The sequence below is a fragment of the Ochotona princeps genome, chromosome 7, assembly GCF_030435755.1.
Source record: "Ochotona princeps isolate mOchPri1 chromosome 7, mOchPri1.hap1, whole genome shotgun sequence".
Lineage (NCBI taxonomy): Eukaryota > Metazoa > Chordata > Mammalia > Lagomorpha > Ochotonidae > Ochotona > Ochotona princeps.
Window position 1 is genome coordinate 42,989,779 of NC_080838.1, and position 24,883 is coordinate 43,014,661.

Below are 24,883 nucleotides of genomic sequence, written 5' to 3' on the forward strand. Positions count from 1 at the left end.
AGAGCATCAAGACTTTCATGGAAAGCGAATAAAAAGTAGTTCACTTGAGTGTAAAACTTTCCAGAGCCATGCATATAAAGGGTGTCCAAAAAGGTCATTAAAATGCAAATGAAGGACGCATACATTGATTTCACATCCTGCAAAAAAATCAACTTGATTCCACTTCCCCCAAAATGTCTAAGTTCCCTCATATAATTACCACAGATTTCAAGAATTGCTGAAATTCACGTTGGTGCTCCCAGAGGAGGGAGTTAGTAAGAAAGCTCAGGTCTAGGGGAACAAGGATGAGAAAAGATAAACAATGAGCTGTGAACTAGGGGCTCCTAGCTGCTGTCTCCTAGGACTTCCAAATATGGTTACGACAGTGATGTTAAGGAGACAGTGGTAGAAGTGAGGTGCTGGAAGGCCAGCCTCATGTAAGTCCCTGTTTCTAGGTGGGGAGTAGAAACCAGAATTGCAAGAGCCACACTCTCAACCCAGGCACACTGGGATCACCTGTGAGCTCGTTCTGCTGTGCCCACGCACAGAGGCCAGTGACTCAGATTTCGAATGCATTTCCATTCTAATGTTCTCAGCGTGGAGACTGACATTTGGAAAGCACACATTTAGAACTGCTAGTTTAAATCATAGTTTCCTAACGTTGAATCATAGTTTCCTAATGTTGGCACGACTGGCCTTCCAGGCCATAGAATCCAATGCAGGGGTGTCCCATTTCTTCCAGGATAATTAACAATATCCCTGGCTTCTACCTACCAGATGCCAGTAGAACCCCTAAGTTGTAATGACAAAAGATGTTTCCAGACCCTGCCAAACTTGCCCCGATGCCCAAAACTTCCCCTATTCAGGAGCCACTGTGTTAGCAGCATGCAACAAGTATGACAAGGCTGGTTTGGAGTAATTGCAGAACACAGAGGGGGCTTCCTGCAAACCTTGAACTTACACATAAAACAAAGAATCTTCTCTAAGAAATTAAGTGACCAGTTTTTAGCTGTACATGAATGACTTCCAGAAAAATCAAGTTGGAACTAACCTTTATTGTAATTCCAGTTGAGATTCCTGCATCTTGGATCCCTGAAGTGTTTCCATGAAGTCTTCTCCAATTCACGAATGTCCCTTTTTCTTCTTAAATGTTGCCTTCCTTCATCGCTGCTTCACTTCATTTCCCTCCTCTTTGTGACTTCCTTACCCTGAGGATCCACAGGGGGAGGCAATGTTCTGCACCAGATAGGTAAGTGTATTTCATGCTCCAAAGTTTTTGGAAAGAGAATAATACGCTAGAACTCGAAGAAATGCAGATCTTACAGCTACGTAAGCCCCCAGCTTTCTAACAGTATTAATAGCCACAGGACTCCACAGGATCTCCTCGTTAAGGTTTCGCCTCTCAAACTGTGGCCTAAGGATTGGCAATATGGGCACCAGCTGGGAGCTAATTAGACACACAGCTTCTCCTGTTGGCCCACGGCAGCCAGGCCCATGGAAGCAGCAGCAGAAATTGAAGAGGAATCCAGGTGATTTCCATGTACACAGAAGTCTGAAAAGCAGTGGGGGATGGCACTGATAGCCATGTTTCAGAAACTTCCAGGCATCCCATGCTTTTCAAGTGAGAATTCTGTCTTTAGGAAAGAGTTTGATGTCTCTCTCTCCAGACTGAAAGCCTAGAAAGGGACATACACATTAGTGTGGGGTCCTAGACCCATACACGCAATCACAGCTGGAAAATTGGTGAATTTTGCTGGGGCTGGGCTGGATGGAAGCCAGAAGCCAGAAGTCAATCCAAGTTTCCCACAGGGGTGACAGAGAACCAAGCACTTGAGCCATCACCTGCCGCCTCCCAGGGTGTGTGTTAGGAGGAAGCTTGACTGGAATTTGAGATGGGACACGAACCCAGGGTCTCAGATATGGTATCTGAGCATTCCCACGCAGCAGCTTAACCCACGGTACTACGAACCCCACCCCTAAATTCTAACTCCTTACTTATCATGTTCAGAAAGCCTCAACTTTCTCAGATATTGAGGGGATGATTAGGAAAGAACCACAAGATCAGGTAATATGCAGTTTTTCTGTACTTTTTACTTAAGTTTCCTGCTTATCCAAGATTTGAGTCCTTCAGTTGCCAAGAGTTCTCTAAGTACTGGAAAGAAGCTTTTAATTATGCTTTGCACAACTCTGGAGAAGGACTTTTATTGTTAAAGCTTTCATTTAGTTTCTTTACAGCTATTTTCTCCATCAAGAAAGATTACTGAAATATGAGCAAAATGTTCTAAGCTAACAAAGTCACCAGTAAAAAGACTTTTCACTTACAATTCATACAGAGCTATGCATTTTTCAATTTTTATTCATTTAAAATATAAAAGCAGTATATACTGCCTTAAGAGCATGATGCTCTCCAAACCTACCCTCCTCTTCCACACTCCCTTTTCCTTTTATTTTTACATTGACATATGTTCAACTTTATAATTACAAGCTTAGTCTCCACTAAACATTTCAACAAGTGGAAAATCCACTGTTCCCGAAGAATATAGACAATAACTATAAATAATACTCAAATCTCAGAATTATTTTGCTCATATCATTATTTTATACTCTGTATATGAACTACCACAAATTAAGAAAAGCATGATATTTGTCTTTGGGGGACTGGCTTATTTCGCTAAGTATAATGGTCTCCAATTACATATATTTTGTTGTGAAAGACAGGATCACATTCTTTTACATAACTAAGTAACTATCGTGTGTGTGTACAATACAGTACAATTTCTGTATCCAAGTATTAGTCGATGGCATCTGGGTTGATCCTGTTTCCTTGCAATAGGGAACTGAGCTGCTATAAACACATGGATACAGGTAACTCTCCATTGTACCAGTTTCATTTCCTTTGGGTAATTTCCCAGGATTGGAATGACTGCGTAATATGGTAGATCTATTTCAGATTTCGAGTAATCGCCATAATGTCTCCGTAATAGATACACTATACATAACAGACATATATTCCCAACAGGCTACCATATCCCCCGACACCCTCACCAGCAGTTGACCTTTTTTTTTTTTTTCTATTTGCTGACTGTTCTAAAAGCGGAGTGAGGCAAAATCTCACTGTGGTTTCTATTTGCATTTTTGCAATGGCTGGTGATTCTGAGCCTCTTTCATGTGTTTGTTGGCCATTTGCATTTCATTCTTTGACAATGCCTGTTCATATCGTCAGATCACTTCTAAACTAGATTGTTGAATTTCTTGAACTCCTTATGTGGCCTGGATATTAGCCCTGTATCAGATATATAGTTGGCTAATATTTTCTTTCATTCTGTCAGTTGCCTCTTTGTGTTTTCCTTTGCAGAAGGCTTTAGTATGTTATCCTATTTTTTTTTTTTGCCTTTATTGCCTAAACTTCTTATAGCTTGTCCTGTGTCTTCATCAAAGAATTGGAAGCACACATTTAGAGTAAAGCACAACTAAAGCACTTTGCTAGAGATACAACAAAGGTCTGATGTCTTTGGATGTGCATGCTGATGAAAAGTGTTTCATATGGTACAACCTAGAATCACCGTCATGTAAGCATCCTACCAACCAGTAAAGGGGGTTCTACTATGAATGACTTTTATGAATCATCAAGGTGCTCCGGCAGCACACTTTTCCCAGTCACAACAGATAAAGTTCAAAGCAATAAGAAACAGACCACTGGTATTATTAACAATATTTTTATTTACAAAGAATTGCTTTATTTGGCTGTTTGGAAAACCACTAACATTTTCACTTTAGAAAACATTAAATAATAAACAGGCTGTTATACAGTACTTTGGATAACTTCTTCCATCAGTTTAGTGCAACGTATTATTGGCACCTAAGAGTGAAATTTTCAATTATTTTCCCCTTTCATCTTTATTTGTGCAGTTATATGGCCAGAAAGGAAATGGATCATTAAAAATGGAATTAAAGCCATACTTTTTTGGCTTCCACTCAAAGGATTAATGATTTGTATTCCCTGTCCAGTTCAGCTCTTACCAACTTAAATGATAAAAGGCCTTATATTGTACCTGGTGTTCTAAATGTGTTACCATTCTGTGAAACATGGGAGATCCCAACTGGGTAGGGAAACTGAAAGGTACTACCCCCCTAAAGGAAAGGGTGGGAGGTGCCAGACACTGCACTTTTTCCAGAAGCTAAATTATCTTATCATACACACAGCAAAGAGAATGCACCAGACAAAAATCTTTCTGAACTGTGTTCCTTGCTGGGGTCTGTTTAAAAACACCTGAAGCATCATCCACTGAGCAATACAAGGCTTACACGTTAACCAAGAAAAAGAAGGCTTTAAACACCATTACACTGGCACGTTTCTGAGATAATGAAACATCTGTCAATCATACTCTTTTGGTACAAATAGGATTTTTTAAAAATTACTGTTTACTTTTTGCTTTAATACTGCTAGGTTTGGCAAAATGGAGACATCTGAGTAGGCTCAGCATTAGGTGGACCCCGCCTCTTTTGATCTCCCTCCGCTGGGAGTTCACTAGGGAACTGCCTCAATTTGATCTTACTCCAGATTACTTCTGCATATTTTCTTTACATACTCAAGGGATCAAAACCTCTTCTGGGACGCTCGGGAACCTGTTACTTTACCTTGGAATAAAGAACATCTTTAACCATCCGAAATCTTGATCTGATTTTTGAAAATCTGATGGGGTAGGAAGAAACAGAAGCTGGAGGGAAAAAGGGAGAGAGAAAAAGAGAGGGAGAGAGGGAGAGGGGGCTAGGAGAGAGAGAGGGGGAGAGAGGTAGAAGGAGGGGCGGGGAGAGAGACAGAGAGTAAGAGAGGGAGAGGGAGAGAGAGTTCTTTTTCTATAAAGGGTTCCAAATTAACAACTGTCCCGGTCAGGAAACACTCCCTCACACTCCTGGCTAAGGCTGCTTCCTCTCGTGCTATTCTTAGTGCATATGGGGAACAGCTGGTCACCATCCTCTCTGTGCCAACCCTTCATATACTTGAAAACCATCAAGGGTTTGCCCCTCAGTCTTCTCTTCTCCAGGCTGAATAATCCCAGCTCCTTTATTTTCTCATCACAGATCCTTTTTTCCAACCCTTTAATCATCTTTGTGATTCCTGGCAAAAACAGCAGAGAATATTTTGATTACTGGATCAGAAATGAAGAAACGCCTTAGAAGTAAGTTGACTTTTAAAAGCCATTAAAAGCAGAAGAAAGGTAGAATATACAGAGAAGAAATTGTACTGGGCATTCATGGATCTTAGAATTACAGTCTTACCCTGCTTCCCCCAAATGGGGAATCTCCATTACAATACACCCAGATGCCTCCAAGCTTGAAATTTGCTTCCTATCCCATTCTGGTATGTATGTCTCATGATGTATGAGCTACACCAGTCTAATTTACATCGACTTAAAACTTAATATGAAAATCTGTCCCATGGCCCTTCCCCTATGCTTCCACTCACCCCGCTTCCACCTAAAACACATTTTCTCTAGAACACCCAAAACTTTTACAGAGCGTCTCACATGCTACCAGAGAGCCATGTTATAACAGTAGAGGCTGTCGGCCTTAAAGTACAACTTGAAGTAGTTATTACTAACTGCAGTTTTTGTCTCCCTGAATGATTTACTATCCTTTCTAGATACCAAACTCAAGCTCAAGCCAAAAAATTCATCACTTCACTACCACAAACTGACACGTGTGCCAATATGCTTTTGCTTCCAAAATAAAGTCACAGAACTGAATGTCATTTCAGGTATCTTTAACTCAAGAGATCAAAAGCTGCCTTTTATTTTGCAACTAGAGTCTGTAAATATTAGAAACATGTAAATACTTAATAACACATTTACACAAAATGGACTACTACTTATGAGAGATTACATGCCCACTCTATATAACTATCTTTAAAAGAAAACACAGATAATAAGAATAGATGCATCTTGATATATTACACACCCTTGTTTTACAAAGTAATCAACAGTAAAAGTCAGGGTTCAGGGCAGGCCAGAACTACCTAAAGTGAAGAGGGTAAGCCAGTTTCACAAGTACATTGTATATTGTACATCTCAAGGGACATCAGCACTACTCCACGGTACAACACTGAAGAGATAACAGAATGGTCACTTGTACAGTTTCCTTTTGAAAACTTCTTCTATACTTTGATACAAGGAGCATCTTATAATCAGGAAGAAGGTACGGATAACCCACGCCAAAAGCCTTCCTAAAAGACACAGGGCAGAAGGCAACATCCAAAGGTTATTTGTGTGTATCTATAGGTGCCCCTGTCACTGCTCATTGGGATTGCTAAAGCAGGCCAGTGAGACATGAGTTACCAAGCCGACTCTCTCCTGACCCACTCTTCTCTTAGGCCTGGTGAGGGGGGAGAAGAGGAGAGAAGGTGAGGATTGGAAACAAGAAGAGGGAACGACCCAGTAGTTCACTGCTAGTTCTGGAGATGTTAGCGTTCTTCCGAGCAGTGGCCTTTTCTCAAGCTCACATCATCCAATCCAATCTCCCCAGTGTGACCACGCCTTTTTTCACCTTTGAAGATGACCTAGGGAAAGAATGCACACACCAGTCAAGCCTCCTCTGCCCCTTTCCAGCGCCCGCTCTTAGCAAAAACAAAGGCAAACCTTCCCCCAAACTCAATTTGGAACTTATTCAGCAGGAGGAAAGAACACAGGGGTGCCAGTGTTACTGGAGGCTTGTCTTTTAGAAGAAACTTTAGGCATCAGGCAACTGTTCATCAGGGCAAACGACCCAGAATCAGTTACTCTTTAAAAAGTCATTCTAATAGACTACTGGAATTTTATGGATGCATGTAAAGTATGCTCCCTGTCAGAGGTAATCAAGATGGGAAGAATGTGATGGGATATAAAGGTCAGAGAATGAGAGCCAAGTCTCAGAGAGATCATAATCAGGCAGCCTACATGAAGTGTTTCTGAGTTCCTCCTTTTCGGCCATGTAGTTTACTGCCAAAAATCAAATACAAAAATCAAATCACACTATTCGGCTTTCACTGTTCTTGCATTATACCTTCTGTAGAAAACTCTTGCTTTTTCAAAAACCAGAATCAAACTCATCGATTTTGAGAAATAATTCATAATACTATATGATTTCTCCAGAGAACTGTAAATATTAACAAAAGTTTTAAGGAAAAAATCAAGCAGTGAAAGTACTCTGATGACAGCTATGTTAATGAAGTCTCTTTTCTTTCTAAAATAGCCTCTGGAAACTATAAAGACGGACATGGATACAGAATCTCCTAAGAGATAAAATCTTACAGCCATCAATGGAAAGACTATGTTTTCCCAAATACATTCATTAATTTTCATGTAGATTACTTCTTTGCTACCTATGACTTAATTACCTAAGACAAAATTTATATATTCAGCCAGTCTTTTCCACATCCTGTCTTAAACAGAACTTTCTAATTACAGTCAGGGTTACCCCTCAAGGCTGCTTAACTGTGATCTCTGAGGCAAAGGGGAAAAAAATGGAATTTAAAGAAATCAGCTCCATAGCAATATATGATGGAAGGAGCTTGAAGGAAAAGGGACAGCAAGGAGAGTTAAGCTCACCACCCCTACCCTTTGAAGTTGCCATGAACTGTCTTTACTTTTCTAGTCCCAATTTTTTTGGTTTGGTTGTTATTCATTAACAATGAGTCTTGGGCAGGGCTGGGTTGCAACGAAGAAGGAAGTAGCAGCAGAATGGGGTTATGGAAAGGGGCAATGAACAGAGTTAGCATGCCCAGAATGCCACAAAGCTTTGTCTGGGCCTGAATTCATAGAGCCAGCCTCTTCAAATTCAGATCCCAGAGTTCTCCTATGAAAGGAAAACCTCCCAGATGCTGCCTCCTTCATGGGTCTACTTACGCTCTTGACGTCAGCCCCTCGCAAGGTGATCTCTGTTTGCCTCCAGCCATGGCCACCATTTCTTCCCCACAGGGCTGCTCCGTGGACCCCATGTTTTCTCACAAACATCTGGAGTGTGCCTGCGTGCAGCCCCGTCACCTTGTGCCTGAAGGACAGGCACAGGTCCCCTGCATGCATGAGGTGGCCGAGAGGTAGCACCAAGCGAGCGGCTTTTCCCCCTGGGGCTTTGGCGGCCGAGACTGTCAGATACTGTCCACCTGCAATGGCAAAAGCAGGGCCGTGTATGTGTGTGGGCGACGAGACCCCTGGCGGGCACAAACAGCATGGGCACGGGCTTTACTGCTTGAACAAACTTTAGACTGCGAGGTCCTCTGCAAAGAATTCCAGCTTTTGGATGGAGAAAAACATGACTTTTTTTTACGCCTGTCTTAAATTCTCTGACATGTGTTGACAGAGAACACTCTGCTCCTGAAGAGTACAAGTTGTGATGAGGATAAACAAATTAGCCTTCTGAGCACCATGAATATTCCCAATGGAAAGTGATGAGACAAACGTAAGTGTCCGCCAACACACACATACAGCTTCACGCTTAGCTGATACTGACACCCTCTGCCGGGCCAGCTGCGAGGCTGGCAGAACTGACCCTAGGTTGCACAGAGCGTTTCCTATGTGGACTTCTGGACATGTTCATTTAAAGGACAGCCATCCATTTATTCTCTCCTCTATTTTAAAATCACTAAATACAGAAAGATCTTAAAGCAAAGCAAAACAAAACAAAGAAACGAAAGAACCAGGGACTGTTGCCATGAGTAGTAGGTTAAGCCTCTGCCTGCATTGTCAATATTTCGCATGGATAACGGTTTGAGTCCTGGTTACACATGGTGCTCCAGCTCCCTGCTGATTTGCCTGTGAAAATAGAAGATGGGACTCATGGGAGACCCAGCAGGATCTCCCAGCTCCCAGCTGAAGATCAGCCCAACTCTGGCTGTTGTTTGCATTTGGAGAGTGAATTAGCAGATGGAAGATCTCCCTCTTTCTTTCCTTCTCTTTCCATCTTTCCAATAAAATGCATACATCTTAAAAACAAAAACAGAGATGGCCATGCCTCTCACACTGACATATACTTCACCCCAGCAGGCTGCAGAGGGGTCCTGGAAACCCCTCCCATCTTCCAGGAGCATCAATTTCCTTAACTCTGTAAAAAGATGTTTTATGTTGTAACAAATCCATACTGTTATTTAGGCACATACTGCCTTCTGTACTCATGAACACAAAATGTTCATTAAAACTTCCACTCTGGCCAGATGACTTTGGCGATGTCCTCAGACTCCTGGGGCTAGGGAATGTGCATCCCTCCGTTGTCAGGGAAACTGCAGCTTTAAATCAAAGTAGCAGCAGCAGTGACGTGGGGGCTGTAAGAGATGTTTTTGAAACTCAATCTGCGCACAAATGACATTCCTCTCTGGCCGTTTCATGTCAGCCAGCTGAGAAACACGATGCTGCGACTCTGCTCTGTCCACAGGAAACATGAGGTTGCAGTGCTGAACACGTGGCTCTGAGTAGGAACGCCATTGCCTTCTCAGTTAAAAAATCATGCAACACCTAAGACTGCAATGTCGCCTTCACTCCCAGTGGAGATCCAGGGGTTGCTTAGCCGTGCTAGGCAATGTGTCAGGTGCACCCAGAGGCTGTGGGACCGTCTCACGTCAGAAGCTTCCTTTCTCCCAAACCTCCTCTACACACTCCTAGAGGACTGGGCGATAAAAACTGTTCTTTGAGTGAATAAATGATATGCCAAAAAAAACCCAGCAAAACTCCTGCATGGAAATAGGTGCTGAAGTGCTTCCATTCCTAAAACTGCACATGTAACTTTTTTTTTACTTCCTCTCACCACTGCACGTCTTTCTCCCACTAATTAGTCCAGATACTGTTTGGGCCTAAAACACTTACATGGATTTAAAATGTCTGTATATCAGTTAGATTTTGAAGCATCACAGGTGTTCTGATAAAGACTATGAGGTTATAACAGTTCATCTGCCAGCTGACCTTCAGTCTCTATGGAATGCAGCCCCATGGCATTCCATGTGATTGCCTGAACAAACCACGGTTCCTGATCACAGATTTAAAACAACCTTTTTCTATGTGTATTTTAAAACCCCCTAATTTTAAACATGATAAATAAGGTTACAGTTATTTTTTCCCTACAGAGCTGCTCTGAGGGAACCAAGGTTTGGAGTTTGATTTGTTGTTGTTGCCGTTGTTCTGTTTCAATTTGAGAGACAGAACTCCCTTTCCCTAGTGTTCAAACGCCTATGACAGCTGGGGTTCAGCCAGGACACATGTCAAAGGGGTTCTTCCAAGTGGATTGTGAGAACTCGATTACTTGAGTCATTACCACCGGCTCCCAGGGTCTGCCTTGGCAGGAAGTTAGAGTCAGATGGAGTCAGGAACTGGCCCCAGGTTCTGTGATGTGAGATGTGGGTATATTAAGCAGGAAGCTCTGCTTTTATTTCTTCCATGAAGAAATTTTTCTTTGTAATTAAATGTTATGAATTCAGAACAGAAACAAGGAAAAAATCGATTTCACCTCCCAGGCAGGTTTCCTATTAAACAGAATTTTCACTTCAGATTCCAAAATATTGGATTAAATCCAAAACTATTTTCAAGTTTTTAATTCAGTTGAAAGCATCACATCTGAAGTACTTGTGATGTGGAAAAATAAATAACAGATACCGAAGGACTTATATAGAAAGTTACATGGTACAATTTTAATTTACTCATTTATTTTTAAATTTCAAAGATAGAGTCACAAAGAGAGAAGCATAAAGGTTTAAATAAATCATAATCCCAAACTCAGACATTTTAGACTTTCAAACTTTTCAAAGGTAGGCAAATATGAACATTTAAAAATGAATGCAAATTTGCAGCGTGGTGGGGCTGCACTGTGTTACAGTTGTTTAAGCTGCCACCTATAATGCCTGCATCCCATACAAGCACTACTTTGTGACCTGCCTGCTCCACTTCAAATATGGCTCTCTGCTAAGGGCCTTGGGCCCCTGCTGTGCATGTGGGACATCTAGATGGAACTTGTCCTCCTGGCTTCCCACCAGCCCAGCTCTGGGTGTTGTGGACATTTGGCACAGGAACCAGGAGATGAAAAATAGTTCTGTCTCCCCTAACCTCTCTTTATGGAACTCTGACTTGGAAATAAACAAAACAGTCTTTCAATTGACAATGTTGATATAGCAGCCATTTTATGTCAGGAAATATTGATATGTCGTATCTGTAAGATTGTCATTAATCATTTCTATTGGAAAGCACTTAAGTTTCCAAATTTGCACTTTTTTAAGATATAAAAAATTTAAACATTTGAAACACATGAAAAAGGAAACATTTTCCTTTTTATGTAGGTAACTTTTCAATATTAGAAAAGAAAAAGAAAAGCCATCACAAAGAACAAGTGCTTTTTAAGAACATGAAAACCTCGTACAATGTTGACTTTACAATTAAAGATGCAAATTAAGTTGTTTTACCCTTTATCTATAAGTTTGGCAAAGATAAAAAAAAGTTTTTATAATATCTGTGCTGGAGATGGTTCTTGAATGTCATTGACAGCAGTATAACTGATATAAGCTTTACAGATGGCTACTCAGTAAAATCTATCCAAATTCTAAATGCAAATCTCTAGGAATTTATTCCACCAACATGATGTATTTAAACAAGAATAAAACAATAAAATGCAGGGTTATCACTGCAGGGCACTCTGAACCACAGTCTGGCATACGCCCCGTGAGGGCTGCTTGCATACATTGTGGGATGTCTGGTGACTCAAAGGAACAGTCATCAACACAGATGGGCGTGCTGTGGAGGGCCTAATGCGGCACCATCGTCAAGCACAGGGCTAACAGCACCTGCGCAGTGACTCCACACCAGGCACTCCTGACATACTTTAAGGATGTTCAGGAGTCCTTGATGATCATGTCCATCTCAGTGACCTGCTCTAGCTCAGAGCTAAAAAGTGATGGTTCTGGGTTTCAGCCTAGCCATTCTGGCTTCTAAGTCCATGTTCTTGTTAACTGTTAAGATAATACTGTGAAGTGACAGAAGCACAGTACAGAGCGGAATGCTATTGTGTGCAAAAACACCTCTCTGGAAAGATAATTAAGAGGCCGTAGCTGGGGAAGGCAGAGATAGCAATTTAGGGGCATTTCAAAATAATGGGTTTTTTTCTTGTGAAACAATTTTAATTTTTACTCAAAATATATGAGAGGTCATTAGCCCTTATCTTACACTTGAAAATTGGAAACAATTGATCAGGGAAGGGAAGGAAACAGACACTGTTAGAACTTAAGCTCCAGTTTCCAGAAAAGTCTTGACAAGGCAGGATAAAAATTCTGGATACATTCCCAATGTCCACATTTCCAAACATTAATTCACATATGACTTTCTTTCATAAAAATATAAATATCATTCATTAGCAATAATGTTTTTTAAAGCTAGAGTAGCCATGCTTGTCACACACATACTAGCATACTTCAGAGTATTTTGGGAAATTCCCCGAAGCTATGGGTGGAGGGCAGGGTGCTGAGTCAGCTGCCTTTAAGGCTTGTTCTCTGGAGTTGGCAGTTCCAGGAGAGGACCTGGGGCTAGCTTTACATCTATGCGAGAGGAGGGTGTGTCCTCAGGTATATAGCTACATACCCGCAGTCCAGCACGTCTGTCAGCAGTGCAGTTTCTCACTTATTAGAGGAATGGATTAATCTCACATTTCATAGTTAGGTTCAAGGTGCATGTGATAACTAGAACCTAGCAGCACCAACGAGAGCAAGTTTGCAAATGCACATATTTTGCAGTTGTTTCTCAAGAGTTCATTTGATCGAGGGATCCTTAGAAATTGTATGAGTGTATGAAAATAATGGCCAGTCTCGAGCACAGATTAGAACTGCACACCATTCAAAAAGTCATAACTACAAATCCAAACATACATTCTTGTACAAATCGCTTAATCCACATAAAAACAAATAAGCAATTTGGCAATTAGAATAGGCAGAAATTACCTAAGTAATTGCTTATATTCTGTTATTTGCATGTGATACACCTCTCTCTCTCTCTCTTTCTCTCTCTCTCTGTCTCTGTCTCTCTCTCTCTCTCCTATACTGGACTTCCTAGAATAAAAAAATGGCATGGCAAGGAAATTTTTATCAGTTTTTTTTTCCCCATCGGGGTATGATTAGAATTCGTTGGCATATTCTGCAATTCTATATGCCATGTTGTGCACACCTGCCCCTTTATGCCAGTTCTTTGACATCTGCCCTTTCCACCCTGTTTTTTAAGCTAGAAGCCCACATACCGATATGCGACATTTCATTCTGAACCAGAGGCTCTCAGAGCTAGATTGGAATGTTTTCAAATCCAACATTTACCTGTTATGCAAAAAACCCTTCAACACCTGACCATGTCACCCAGTCAGATCCCTCCACCTCAGAGAATTCATTAATTCCGCATCAGCCTATTCACCTTTCAGATGGCTCTGTGTATTGCAAAGCTCATTCTCAGAGCAACCAACATCAAGCAGCCCTGCTCCATTGGATTTTCTCCGGGCCAAGCATGAAGGTTTCTTGGCTTATTTCCACTGGCTTTGAGATACCTCTCCTTCCAAACATTCTCTTCTCAGTAACACACAACAAACTAACTCTCATTTTCAGACCAGAAAGAACCCCAAGTAGATAAATCACTGAACCAAAATGAAGTGCTTAGTCACAGCTTCCCCTAACTCCCGGCTGTGGAGCTGGTTTCTAAACCACAAGCCACACTTTATATTCATCCCTAGCCTAGTTTGTCAGATGCTGGTCATGCTGGCACACAAATCAACGAGAGTTAGGTCAATGTGTCTTCAATATCTAATCAAGATCAAATTTACTAAGTTTATGCAGAAAACTTAAACCCAGACCAGAAAAGCACCCTCCAGAGGCCACAGGCCATCATCAGGAATAATCCCATCATCCAAGCAGCACTCACTTCCTTTCCAATTGTTCTGAACTAACACTGTCCAATGACCATTCCAAATGTTTCATTTTTCCTTTTTTTCCCTTGTCATTCAAATTTCCAACCCTGTTCCATTATTCCACCAAAAGATAAGAGGAATTTTGGTCAAAAAGATTTAGTAATTTACAGACACTATAAATCATAAAAAATTTTTTCTGAAAAAGTCCTGAACTATTCTATAACATAGTATTTAAATTCAAAAATCAAATGTTACCCAAACTATCTGCATAGAAGCGCAACATATTTATCTGCATTGAGCTTGAATTTGCTCTCAAGTGTACCTACACCTCAAAGAGTTACTCATCATGACTATAAATGTTACTCACCGATCTATCACACATGATGCCAAATAACCCCCCTTCTGTAGAATATCTGTACCAGGTCAGAAGGCAGTCAGAACTATAGGCATGGGGTCTGCTAGTCACATCATGTACACTTCCACCAGCCCTGCTACTGAGGCCAGGGACTGTGGGACAGCAACAAATTCAGAACAAAATTACAGATGTCTGGCTATTGAATTACCTAGGAAGCTGCACAGATGGTACAGAGGGACCTGGACATAAAGTCAGAGGTCCTAGATTCAATACTAAACTCTACCACCATCTAGCTCTGTGGCTTTAGGCAACTTACATAACCTCTCTGGGCACCCACAGTTCCTTTGTGAAATAAAACCAGTATTACCCATTCAAAGGATAAACTAAAGAATTAAATCAATTAATGAGATGATGAATGGCCATAGCAGTTACTGAATCCATGTTTTTTTTTCTCTTATTCACAGATAGTTGTGATATTCATAGTATTGCCCTGCTCAGAATTAACCTTAAATGGTTGAGAGAATAATTCTAAGACAATAATTGGTATCCTGTATCTAGGGTGTTAAATGATATTTTCTCATCAAATTAAATGAAATTGAAAAACTCAAAGAAATTTGAAGCTATGAAATATTTATACTTCTAAACCTTATCTAAAATTTTAATTATAAATATTACATCGCAATTTTAGAAGATCTCACAAATGCTGTTTTTAGACAAATTCTCTAGTAATGTGGTGCTGAAAACATACACTGAGGACCAGCAGCGTAAGTACCTGCAGGGGCCCTGTTAGAAACACTAAGTATCTGCAGTGTGACAAGATCCTAGCAGCTCTGTGTATACAGTAAAGTTTGAAAAAACTGGATTAACAGACACAACTTCAAGCTACCTCTTATATATTTTGTGCTCTATCTGTACATTAACACACAGTATTTAATTAGTAAGCTTTTCGAATAAATGAAGCAACATACTTCTTCACATCATGTATCTTTATCCAATACTCCTATATCAAGAATACAAAAGACAGAGAAACCGAACTCCTCATTGTTCCATTAAATTTGCCTCGGTCGTGAAAGATATGATGATTGGGCACGTGGGAGTGGGGACAAATATGTAAGTTTACTTCCTGAATCTAGAAAACAAAACAGCTTGAAAGCATTGAAACTTGAGATCAATAGGAATCATGTAATTTACAAGTGATTCCCAAGGAACTATGTCTAAATCCAACTTTCCAGTATCCTTTTATGAAATAAGTGGTAATACTTACCACTATTTTTGCCAGTATCCAATTTACAATGATTTTGGGGGATTTTGTTTTGGACAGATAATCATAACTTTGCAGAAAATTCATCATGGATTATTAGCAACGCTTGATGTAACTACCAGATTATTTTCTTCATTTGGGGGAATAACTTGAAAAATCTATACTAGAATGAGTTTGTTTTACTTTTCAAGTTTTTGAGAGAAATTAGTATTTAAAACTACTTGTCTCCATTGTGTAATATTAGTTGAGACCTAACAAGTGTAGCTCACTTGAAGAAAGTCAAATATAAGTAAATATTGGGCATGCTCTTTTTGTTCCCTTTCTTCCTTAACTAACCCAGAGACATTCTATAGAATACCTGATTAGCAGAGCTTGCTCTGCAGCAGTATTGACTTCAAATGTGACTAGAAAGAGTCAGATGAAATTTTACCTGCAGGATCCCTGACGGGTTCCCAGTGCAAGTCATTTTCTTTTTCCCTGATCCATCCACAAAGTCCATGGTCAAAATTACAACTGTGTATTAGAACACCTACAAGGCAAATGATGAGAAAGATGAGAAGGTCACAAAGCCAACAAATACACATTTGCAAATCTATAAACCAGGAGCACCCATACAAGTGTCCCCTCCAGCATCTGCAACTTAACTACCCCACTGGAACTTCTCTCCACGAGATCAAAAGGAAATCACATGAAACCTTTCTCAGCACAATTGGGCCTGGACACTCAGCTGTAACAATAGAACACACACGTGTTGCCAACTGATGACCTTGTTGCGTTGTCACTTGTGAAATATGATTTCCTTCTCACAATTTCAATACTCCTTTGAATGTATTTTTAAAAAGAACATGATGGTTCTCAACTATTTCAGCTCAACGGATTTAACCACAGTAGAAACTGAGTTATCACAAATAGACTTCTCCCAAATAATAACAAACAATGTACAAGTTACTACCCAGAAATGAAGGGAAATAATCACGTCATCTTAACAGGACAAAGAGGACAGATGTCTACCTGGATCGTCCTTTGCTTCATCGTCTGCACTGATTCCTCTTTCTATTTCAAATGTTTCAAACAAATCATTTGAAGGCTGCCGTGGAACTGGAAGAGAGAGATTTTTAACTTATTAGTCTGTGACGTATTGATAAACAAGCATTTCTCGAACACTGGGAAGGGGGAAAGACCGAGGCATTTCACTCCTCTCGAAGAATGCAAAATGCTTCATTGTATTTCACACAAAAAAATTCATGTTGCTCTGCAGTGATTTATACTGTAACAGAGATCTCAGCACCACTTAGCAATATCTTCAAAAACTGCTAAATTTCAATATAAAAATAACATAAAAATTATCCAGAAAAAACACATTATAAAAGAACTTCCAGGTTCTAGCAAAAGATTCATTTCTACAAAAGTATACAGTTCATCTCTAGGAAAGATGCATTACTATGAACTTTAGTGCAAGTCCTGCAATTGTGGGGTATGATTTTGCTTAGTAACCACAGCATCTATTCGGCTTTCTAATAGGAACAGATACTGCTTCCCATGGCCTCCTTCACTTCAGCAGGTGCCCTGGCTTCATTGAAATTAAAACCCAATTTTTCGGTACAACATCTATAATCTGTTTACCAAGATATACAACACTGTCCAAACATGTCAAAGTTCTCCTGCTATAATTAACCTGCTAAACATCCTCTCTGCTTTCCAGGCTAAGCATAAATACCACCCAGGAAACTTTTATACCCCAGGCAATTAACATCTTTCCTCTGTATTCCAACAGTCCATGCTTACACACTTTCCTGAAGAAGTGCAGTTATTTACACACACATGTGCTTGCCCGTTAGTCTCTGTGGTCCTGGAAGGTATCAATCACATCTTATACAGGGCTGTTTCCAGGACTTGACCTGGTGACAGGTACTTGAAAAGTGTTTACTGAGTAAATACAAAGACCCCAAAGTACTCATGTACTTTCTCAACACTTTTTTTTTTTCAAATGACACAACTAGGACTCAGTTCAAAACACTCACTTCAAAAATAATCCATTTATTTAAATATTTTACTTGTTCCTTCAATGCCTACTTGTCAACCAAATCTAGCGCTGTTATAAGCACTGAAGAGAAAGGGTGAACAGGGGTACCCAGACCAACACAGAACCGAGTCTTACAGGATTTGAATTCTAACAGGAGATGACGGCTTGAAAGGAGAAAAGCCAGAAGATATCATGAGGAATAACTGAGTTAGACTGTGGGGGTAGTGGTGAGGGGAATTCTTGGCCAAAAGCCAAGGAATACTCCTTTCTCTTTGTAAGAATGTCCATTAATTAGCTCTATTTTTGTAAGGCAGGGAGTGAAACTTGCAGAATACCATGGAACAGACATCATTCCAAAGGGATCACTTTACAATGATGGTCTTGTTATTTTTAGCAAAAATTCTAAATTTAGTCAATATCTATTCATTTTTAAAGTTAATTAATTTATTCATGAATAATAATTTATTTATGAATAAATTAATTAATTTATGATACAGTTCCAAAGGCTCTGGGATTTCCCATTCCCCATTCCCAATCTCTTCCCCTACTGATCTCCCCTATTTTATTATAATAATATAATCCTTCAAGAACAATCATAGGTCTATCATTTTGTTACTAAAGTGTATCCTGACGTTGTAGGTATAGAGAGTTCAGCATCCTAGTGTCAAGATATATTTTACAGTTTCATTTGGAGTATATTTTTAATTTGGAAGTAGAATGCATACTGCATTGTATCTTCATATCTTGACATGACAGCCTCTTTATACAGTTCCTCCATATGGCTATTTATACATACATATTTACCTATATATCTATTCATCTTGTAATTTTGGCATGAAGGTTGCCTTACGTCACAGAGAACATATGAAATTGTATCTTTTTTGAATTGGCTTATTTCACTGACCATAATGGTCTCTAGTTGGGACCATTTATATGCAAATAGAATTTCATTCGTTTTAATGGTTGAGTAGTATTCCATAGAGTAGATGTACCACAGTTTTGTTAAGCACTCCTCTTTCAATGGGCATCTTGGTTGTTTCCATGTCTTTGCTATTGTAGATTGTACTGCTGTGAATATAGGATTAGAGTCTTTTCTCATATGCAGATCTCATTTCCTTTGGATATATTCCCAAAAGTGGGACAGATGGGTCATACATCAGATCAATTATCAGTTCTCTTAGCACTCTCCACACTGACTTCCATAGTGTTTATATTAGCCTACACTCCCACCAACAGTGATGGAGGGTACTTTTCCTCCCAGCATTATACTAAATGGGAAAGACTGGAAGATAGAAAAAGCTACAACAGTAGACAGACAATATGAGGCGTATAACCTGATCTGCAACCTCACCCAATCAGAGCCTTCCTTTGCTTGTCTGAGGCTCTGAGAAGGGGATGCCTCTACTCTCCAAAGGAAATGGGGCAAAATCGTAGACAAGCACATTTCAATTCTCATGACAGAGAGCTATAAAAACTCTACTGGACAATTATACTTCTGTTTCCTTCTCTTGTTTTAACCTAAATTATCTGTGGAGAGGGGGAGCTCAACTTTTCCAGAATCATATTCCAGGGATGGTAGAACAGTTTGGTAAGCTCTCCATTTTCACACAATGAAAGACTTTCAAATGAAAAATAGTGTCTCAAGGTAAACGGCAGCAGAGGCGGGTGGGGGGGGGGACCAGGAGAGTCCTGTTCATACACAAAGTGCAAAGAGATTTTCTTTGGGGAAGTGACACAAACTGAGAGACAGAGAAGCCATTTCGTGCAGTGATTAGGACACTGGCAACCTACATCTGCTCCCGATTCCAGCTTCCTGCTTATACTCACCCTGGCAGGCAGTAGATGATGGCTGAAGTACTTGGGTCCTTGCCCCCAACATAGAAGGGCTGGATTGAGTTCTAACCTCCAGGTATGGGACTGGTCTAACCCTAGGTACTTGGGCAATGTATCAGCAGGTGAAAGATACTCTCTCATTCTCTCTCTCTCATTCTTTCTCTCTCTTCCCCTCTCTTTTTCAAATTGAAAACAAAGCAAATACAATAGTGGTCAGAACGATAGTCTAGTGGCTAAAGTCCTTGCCTTGCATGAACCAGGATCTCGTATGTGTGCCAGTTTGTGTCCTGATAGCCCTGCTTCCCATCCAGCTCCCTGCTTGTGGCCTGGGAAAGCAGTTGAGGATGGCCCAAAGCCTTGGGAGCCTGCACCCACGTGGGAGAACCAGAAGAAGCTCCTTGCTCCTTGCTTTGGATCAGCTCAGCTCTGGCCATTGTAGCCACTTGGGACAGAATCATCAGATGGAAGATCTTCCTCTCTGTCTCTCCTCCTCTCTATATATCTGCCTTTCCAATAAAAATAAATAAATCTTAAAAAAAAAAAACAAATTGAGATGAGAACGACTTCAGGCAGCAGTTACAAAGAAAGGGCTTGGAATATTAAGGGAAATAAATTGCAGATGGCTGGAAAACACTCAGAACTGGAGAAAGCAGCCTGAGATGAGGATTAAGAGAAAGTAAGAAATGAGAATACGGATTTTTGAAAGAATTAGTGAGTTAATCACCTGCAAAACATCAGAGGCTATAGGAATCATTTAGTTTAACACTGGATGATCATATACACCTTCATTTAAGAAATGCAGTGAAAATATATTTCCAAGAAATGTGGTGACATGAAATGTTCAGGTGCTATCTATCAGATCTTACAATTTTGTGGGCTCTGTGCCATAACACTTCACAGTCACATAACAAATTCTCCTTCTTCACATCAGGAATTAAGAGCATCCCACTAAAATGGCAAAAGTAGATACACTACCCACTCCCTGCAGTATTTCAGTTTATATAAAAATATTAAGTGAAGTAAACCATGGGAGGAAAAACACTTCAGTAATACTAACTTGCCATCTCAAGATAAACAGAAGTAGACTTGGAAAAAAAGTGATGGGGCTAACTCTATGGCACAGGGGTTAAACCAATACCTACAATGCCAGCATGAGATGCCAGTTCATGTTCCTGCTGCTTTATTTCCATCAGACCCAAAGAATCAACGTAAAGGAAGAAAGGATGGCTTACTTCTGATATTCATCTGAGTCTACATGTGAATTTTCCATCTACACAAATTCATCTTTAAAAAGGCTTTTGTAGGGCTTGGCAGCGTGGCCTAGTGGCTAAGGTCCTCGCCTTGGTCCCATATGGCTGCTGGTTCTAATCCCGGCAGCTCCACTTCCTCTCTATCTCTCCTCCTCTCAGTATATCTGACTTTGTAATAAAAATAAAATAAATCTAAAAAAAAAAAGAAAAGAAAAAGGCTTTTGTCCCCCGAGCTGTAGGCAACTGCCCAGGTTGCCTTGTATCTTACACTGCAAGGTTATCAGTAGCTGGTGGGCATTCTGGGCGTGATTAATGCCAAATTTGAGTTCACTATAACAGTGTGTTAGCATAGTTACCCGTAGTTTTTTTTTTTTTTTTTTTCAAGATCTGTGGGGAAAGCAGGGAACACCGGGCTGGGACATGCCACTCAAGCCCCAGAGTGGGGACAGCAGACTGGGGGCAGTCTGGAGAAGTCAAATAAATGTTTTCTAGGGAGGAGATGATTTCTGGGGTCTTACAGGGGACTGGGCCATTGCATTTACAGACAGGTGAGCAAGCTGAGATGGAGTGCTTTACAGGGTGGAAACCAGAGGGCATGTATGGGTCAGGCCAAGGCACCCACCCACAAGGTAGACTTGGGCTGAGCTAAACAGCATCAACCACTTCCCACTGCTGCACACAAAAGCTGAGGTTGGGGGCAATGCCTGGCTGGGCCAGGACTCAGTACTCATCCACAAGTGTCAGAGCAGAGGATGGTCCATGTTGGACTGGGCAGCAGCACCCACCAGAACGCAAGACAACTGGATCTGGGGACATATTCTGTAGTGGAATTGTGGTACCATAGCTCCCACTAGTATGTGTGGAGAGCTTGGGGTAGTGAAGGGTTGAGCCAAGCTGAACCACACTACTGAGTTGACACTCACGAGAGCCAGGGCTGGGAGGATGTAGAACAGCCAGGCTGCAGGACCCACAGGCACACACAAAAGCCAGAACTGAAGGCAGATCATGCCACACAGGGTAGGCCAGACTGGGCTAGGCTCCAGTACCACTGGCACTCACAATTGTCAGAATGGGTGTTAGATGGGTGGGCCATGCTAGGCTGCAGTACTTGCCAGTTCAAATAAGAACCAGATCTGGGGGTGGGCCAGGCTGGGCCAGGCTGGGCCAGGCTGTAGTATCTACCAGCGGAGCCAAAATGGATGCGGCCAGTTGGGTTAGGCCACAGAACCCACTGGTAAGTGCCAAGTCTAGGGGCCCAAGTCTAGGGGTCGGCCATGTCAGTCTGGGCAGCAGCACCCTCTGGCACATGTGAGATCTGGGGCTGGAGCGAACCTGGTAAAAGAACTTGGGGAACTTCCTTGTTAGTCTATAGCATGGACTAGGGACAGACTTGGCTGCAGCAACCATCAGCATATGTGTGTGAGTTGGGTCTGGTAGTGGGCTGGTCTAGGCCAGTCCACAGCACACACTGGCATGAACAAGAGCCAAGAAAGGTATAGGCCAGACCTCCAGTTCACATGTGGGGTGGGCCAGGCTGGGCCAGACTGCTGCATCCACCAACAAGAGCTGTGACTAGAGGTAGGCTGGGCTGAGTCAAGCTATAGCAACTGCTGGTGAATGTGGAGCCTGGGGGCGGGCCATCTCAGACTGGGCCACATACTCATTGGCAAACTCAAGACCTGGGGCTGGGAGTGGGTCCGTTGGGGCTGGGGAGTTGTCCAAATAAGCCACAACACCTGCTGCCGTGCGTGAAGACCAGGCCTGTGGAGGGCTAGTCTGGTCTAGGCTGGCCACAGTACCCACTAATTTGTGTGAGAGATGGTGGTTGAGGGCAGAACTAACCAGGCAGTTGTATCAACTGGTACGTGTGTTACCTGCTACACGTAGCAGACTAAACCGGACCCTGTCCTGACTGATGCAAACAGTCAAGTCTGAGGATGCCCAAGTGAGGTTACTTGGGGGATTCCCCAGTTAGACCTCTGGACTCAAACTCCATCCACAGTGAAAATCACAATATATGTGGTCCAACCTTGGAGTGCACTTATTGGCACTTGGCCTCCTCAGTTGTGATACCTGTGCTATGGACAGCAAACCCAGATGCACACTGGGGACATGACAATCAGCTCATCTAGGCCAAGCTTTGCAACATGTTCATGGGCCTGGGGATGCATTAAGGTAGACTTTGTCAGACAACAGATGTTGGAAAGATTTTCTCAACCCTGGTGCCACAAAGCCAATGATATAACTATCAAAACCACTCAAGTAACACCCTCAAAATACTCTTCCTCTCTTCAGGGTCTCTAAGGCATCATCAAATGACTGTGCCCCATTCCTAAGTGTTGATGTAATTTGGCAGCCAGGAGTGGCCCTTCCAATTCCCTCCCTTTGGACACAGGAGATGAAAAAAAAAATTGAAACATTTGTCCCACCCAACTTGCTCCATGTCTGGACCTTTCCCATCCTAATCAGAGACCTACATGGGCTTGTACCCTCTCAACCATGTAAACACTATTAAAAGTAAAAGCGAAAAAATAAACAAAAAGGCTTTTGTCATTTTCATAGCAAAGGAATGAGGTGATGTAGTCTCTATTTTAACTTCACGACTGTTTAACCCCCAAGTGAAATATATCAATTATGTGGTAATACACAAGGGATATTCACATTTAAGGTAACAAATTTCTATTTTCATTGTTTCTCTTCACATAATGGCTTACACTGGCAAATCACATTTCAAAGGGATCTAGGTAGCAAAAAATGGTAAAATTATAACAAACCATAACAAAAATCATCTGGAAAAATATAAACTCAGAACTAGAATATAGTATCACACTGTGTTTTGATTAAATAAGTAGGAAATTCTATTATTACTATCTAAATTAACAGCAGCGGGAGCAGCAGTAATAGCCAATAAGCAGTGCATTCTTACTTTGTAATAACCACTATGGTTACAAGTCTGACACGCATCCCTCCTAACTCTCACAACAGCTGGGTGAAGTAAATGGCACCATTATCCTGACTGACAGAAGAGGACAGCAAGCAATGGATAAGAGTTAATAACACGCCCCAAATCACCACACTTCTAATTATAACTCCCTGGACAAATATGCATTTCATTTAAAAATAAAATCTTACTTCTGATTTGGGTCACATTCAGCAAAACTCAATTTATACTTCCCAGGGAAAACTATTTTCTTTTTTTGTTTGTTTTTTAGCAGCCAGTATGGGATCCAATTAAAGTATAAATAAAAAACTGAAAACTTCCAGAATCCACAGTATTGGATTCTGACAGGTAAGCAGCAATAATTCACTCCTTAAAACCATGAGCAGAAATGTAATCTCTGGGGAAGTAAGAGATGTTTCTCTGGGTCTCTGTGGGCCTGACTGCTCACTGGAGAGCAAACTCGTTTGAAGACCTTTTCACCCCCTCAGCAGAAACAATTCTTACTCATCACTACACAGAATCAGGAGACCATCCTATTTCTCTGGATAAGAACAAGTTGAGACTAGTTAGAAAATCTGTAAGATGTGTAAAATGAAACCAGGGAAAGAGATTCGGGACAACAAGCAGCGGTGCAGAATCAGTACCAAGTACATTTCTTCTTGCTACCTGGTGCCCTGGGTTTGCAACGCTACCTCTCCTATTCTACAAACAGGGCAGCCAGAAGGCGCCTTCTGGGACACACACGCACAGCAGCACCTCACAGGTCTTAATCACGTCATATTCGACAAGCTTACCGCCATTACACCTTTCCTCTTTATAATAGGAGTGGGGTGGACAAATGACCAGATACGATTCTATACTCTAGGCATTCAAACTCCAGCTAATTCTGTTTCCCCTCAGGATGCATGCTTCTGCCAGCCTGCAGCTGCCATCATGGGGTAGAGAGCCCTGCTTCCAAAGTGTGGGCCACAGATTAGCAGCTTTCTCCATGAGTTTGTCAGAACTGCAGAAACTTAGGTCCTACCCCAGACCTACTGAATCAGTCTTCATTTTAACCAAATTCTCATGGGACTTGTATGCTCATTAAAAAAACAGCATTTTCCTCTAGAAAGTTTGACTTCACAAATGTTCTATAGGAACTAGGAGTCTACCCCTTAAATAGGCATCTTAGGTTAATCTGATACAGACAGGCTTCTGAAAACACTTTGGAGGGGAAAAAGTTTGCTATCTGGTCTATGTGAGAACCATACTCTTTGTGGCAGTGTCAATTTTGTAGCCAAAACTGGATATACCCGACCCACTCAAATGGAAAGAACACCTAAAAAGAATAAAAATAGAAGCCATTAAAACCTTTAGT

At 41.2% G+C, this 24,883-nt stretch overlaps 1 protein-coding gene across 4 annotated transcripts in view; it reads right to left on the reverse strand.

Moving 5' to 3' along the window:
• Nucleotides 1-5,358: 5,358 nt before the first annotated feature.
• The window catches only part of NPNT (nephronectin), a 70,948-nt gene continuing 51,423 nt past the window's right edge, over nt 5,359-24,883 (reverse strand). For all 4 annotated transcript variants that reach the window (XM_004594278.4, XM_004594275.4, XM_004594276.4 and 1 more), the window contains 4 exons: nt 16,491-16,577; nt 15,910-16,008; nt 7,860-8,116; nt 5,359-6,535 (listed from right to left, as the gene is read on the reverse strand). In XM_004594278.4, the coding sequence (XP_004594335.2) occupies nt 6,440-6,535; nt 7,860-8,116; nt 15,910-16,008; nt 16,491-16,577 (539 nt within the window). In that variant the 3' untranslated portion in view covers nt 5,359-6,439. The remainder of the gene's footprint in view (nt 6,536-7,859; nt 8,117-15,909; nt 16,009-16,490; nt 16,578-24,883) is intronic.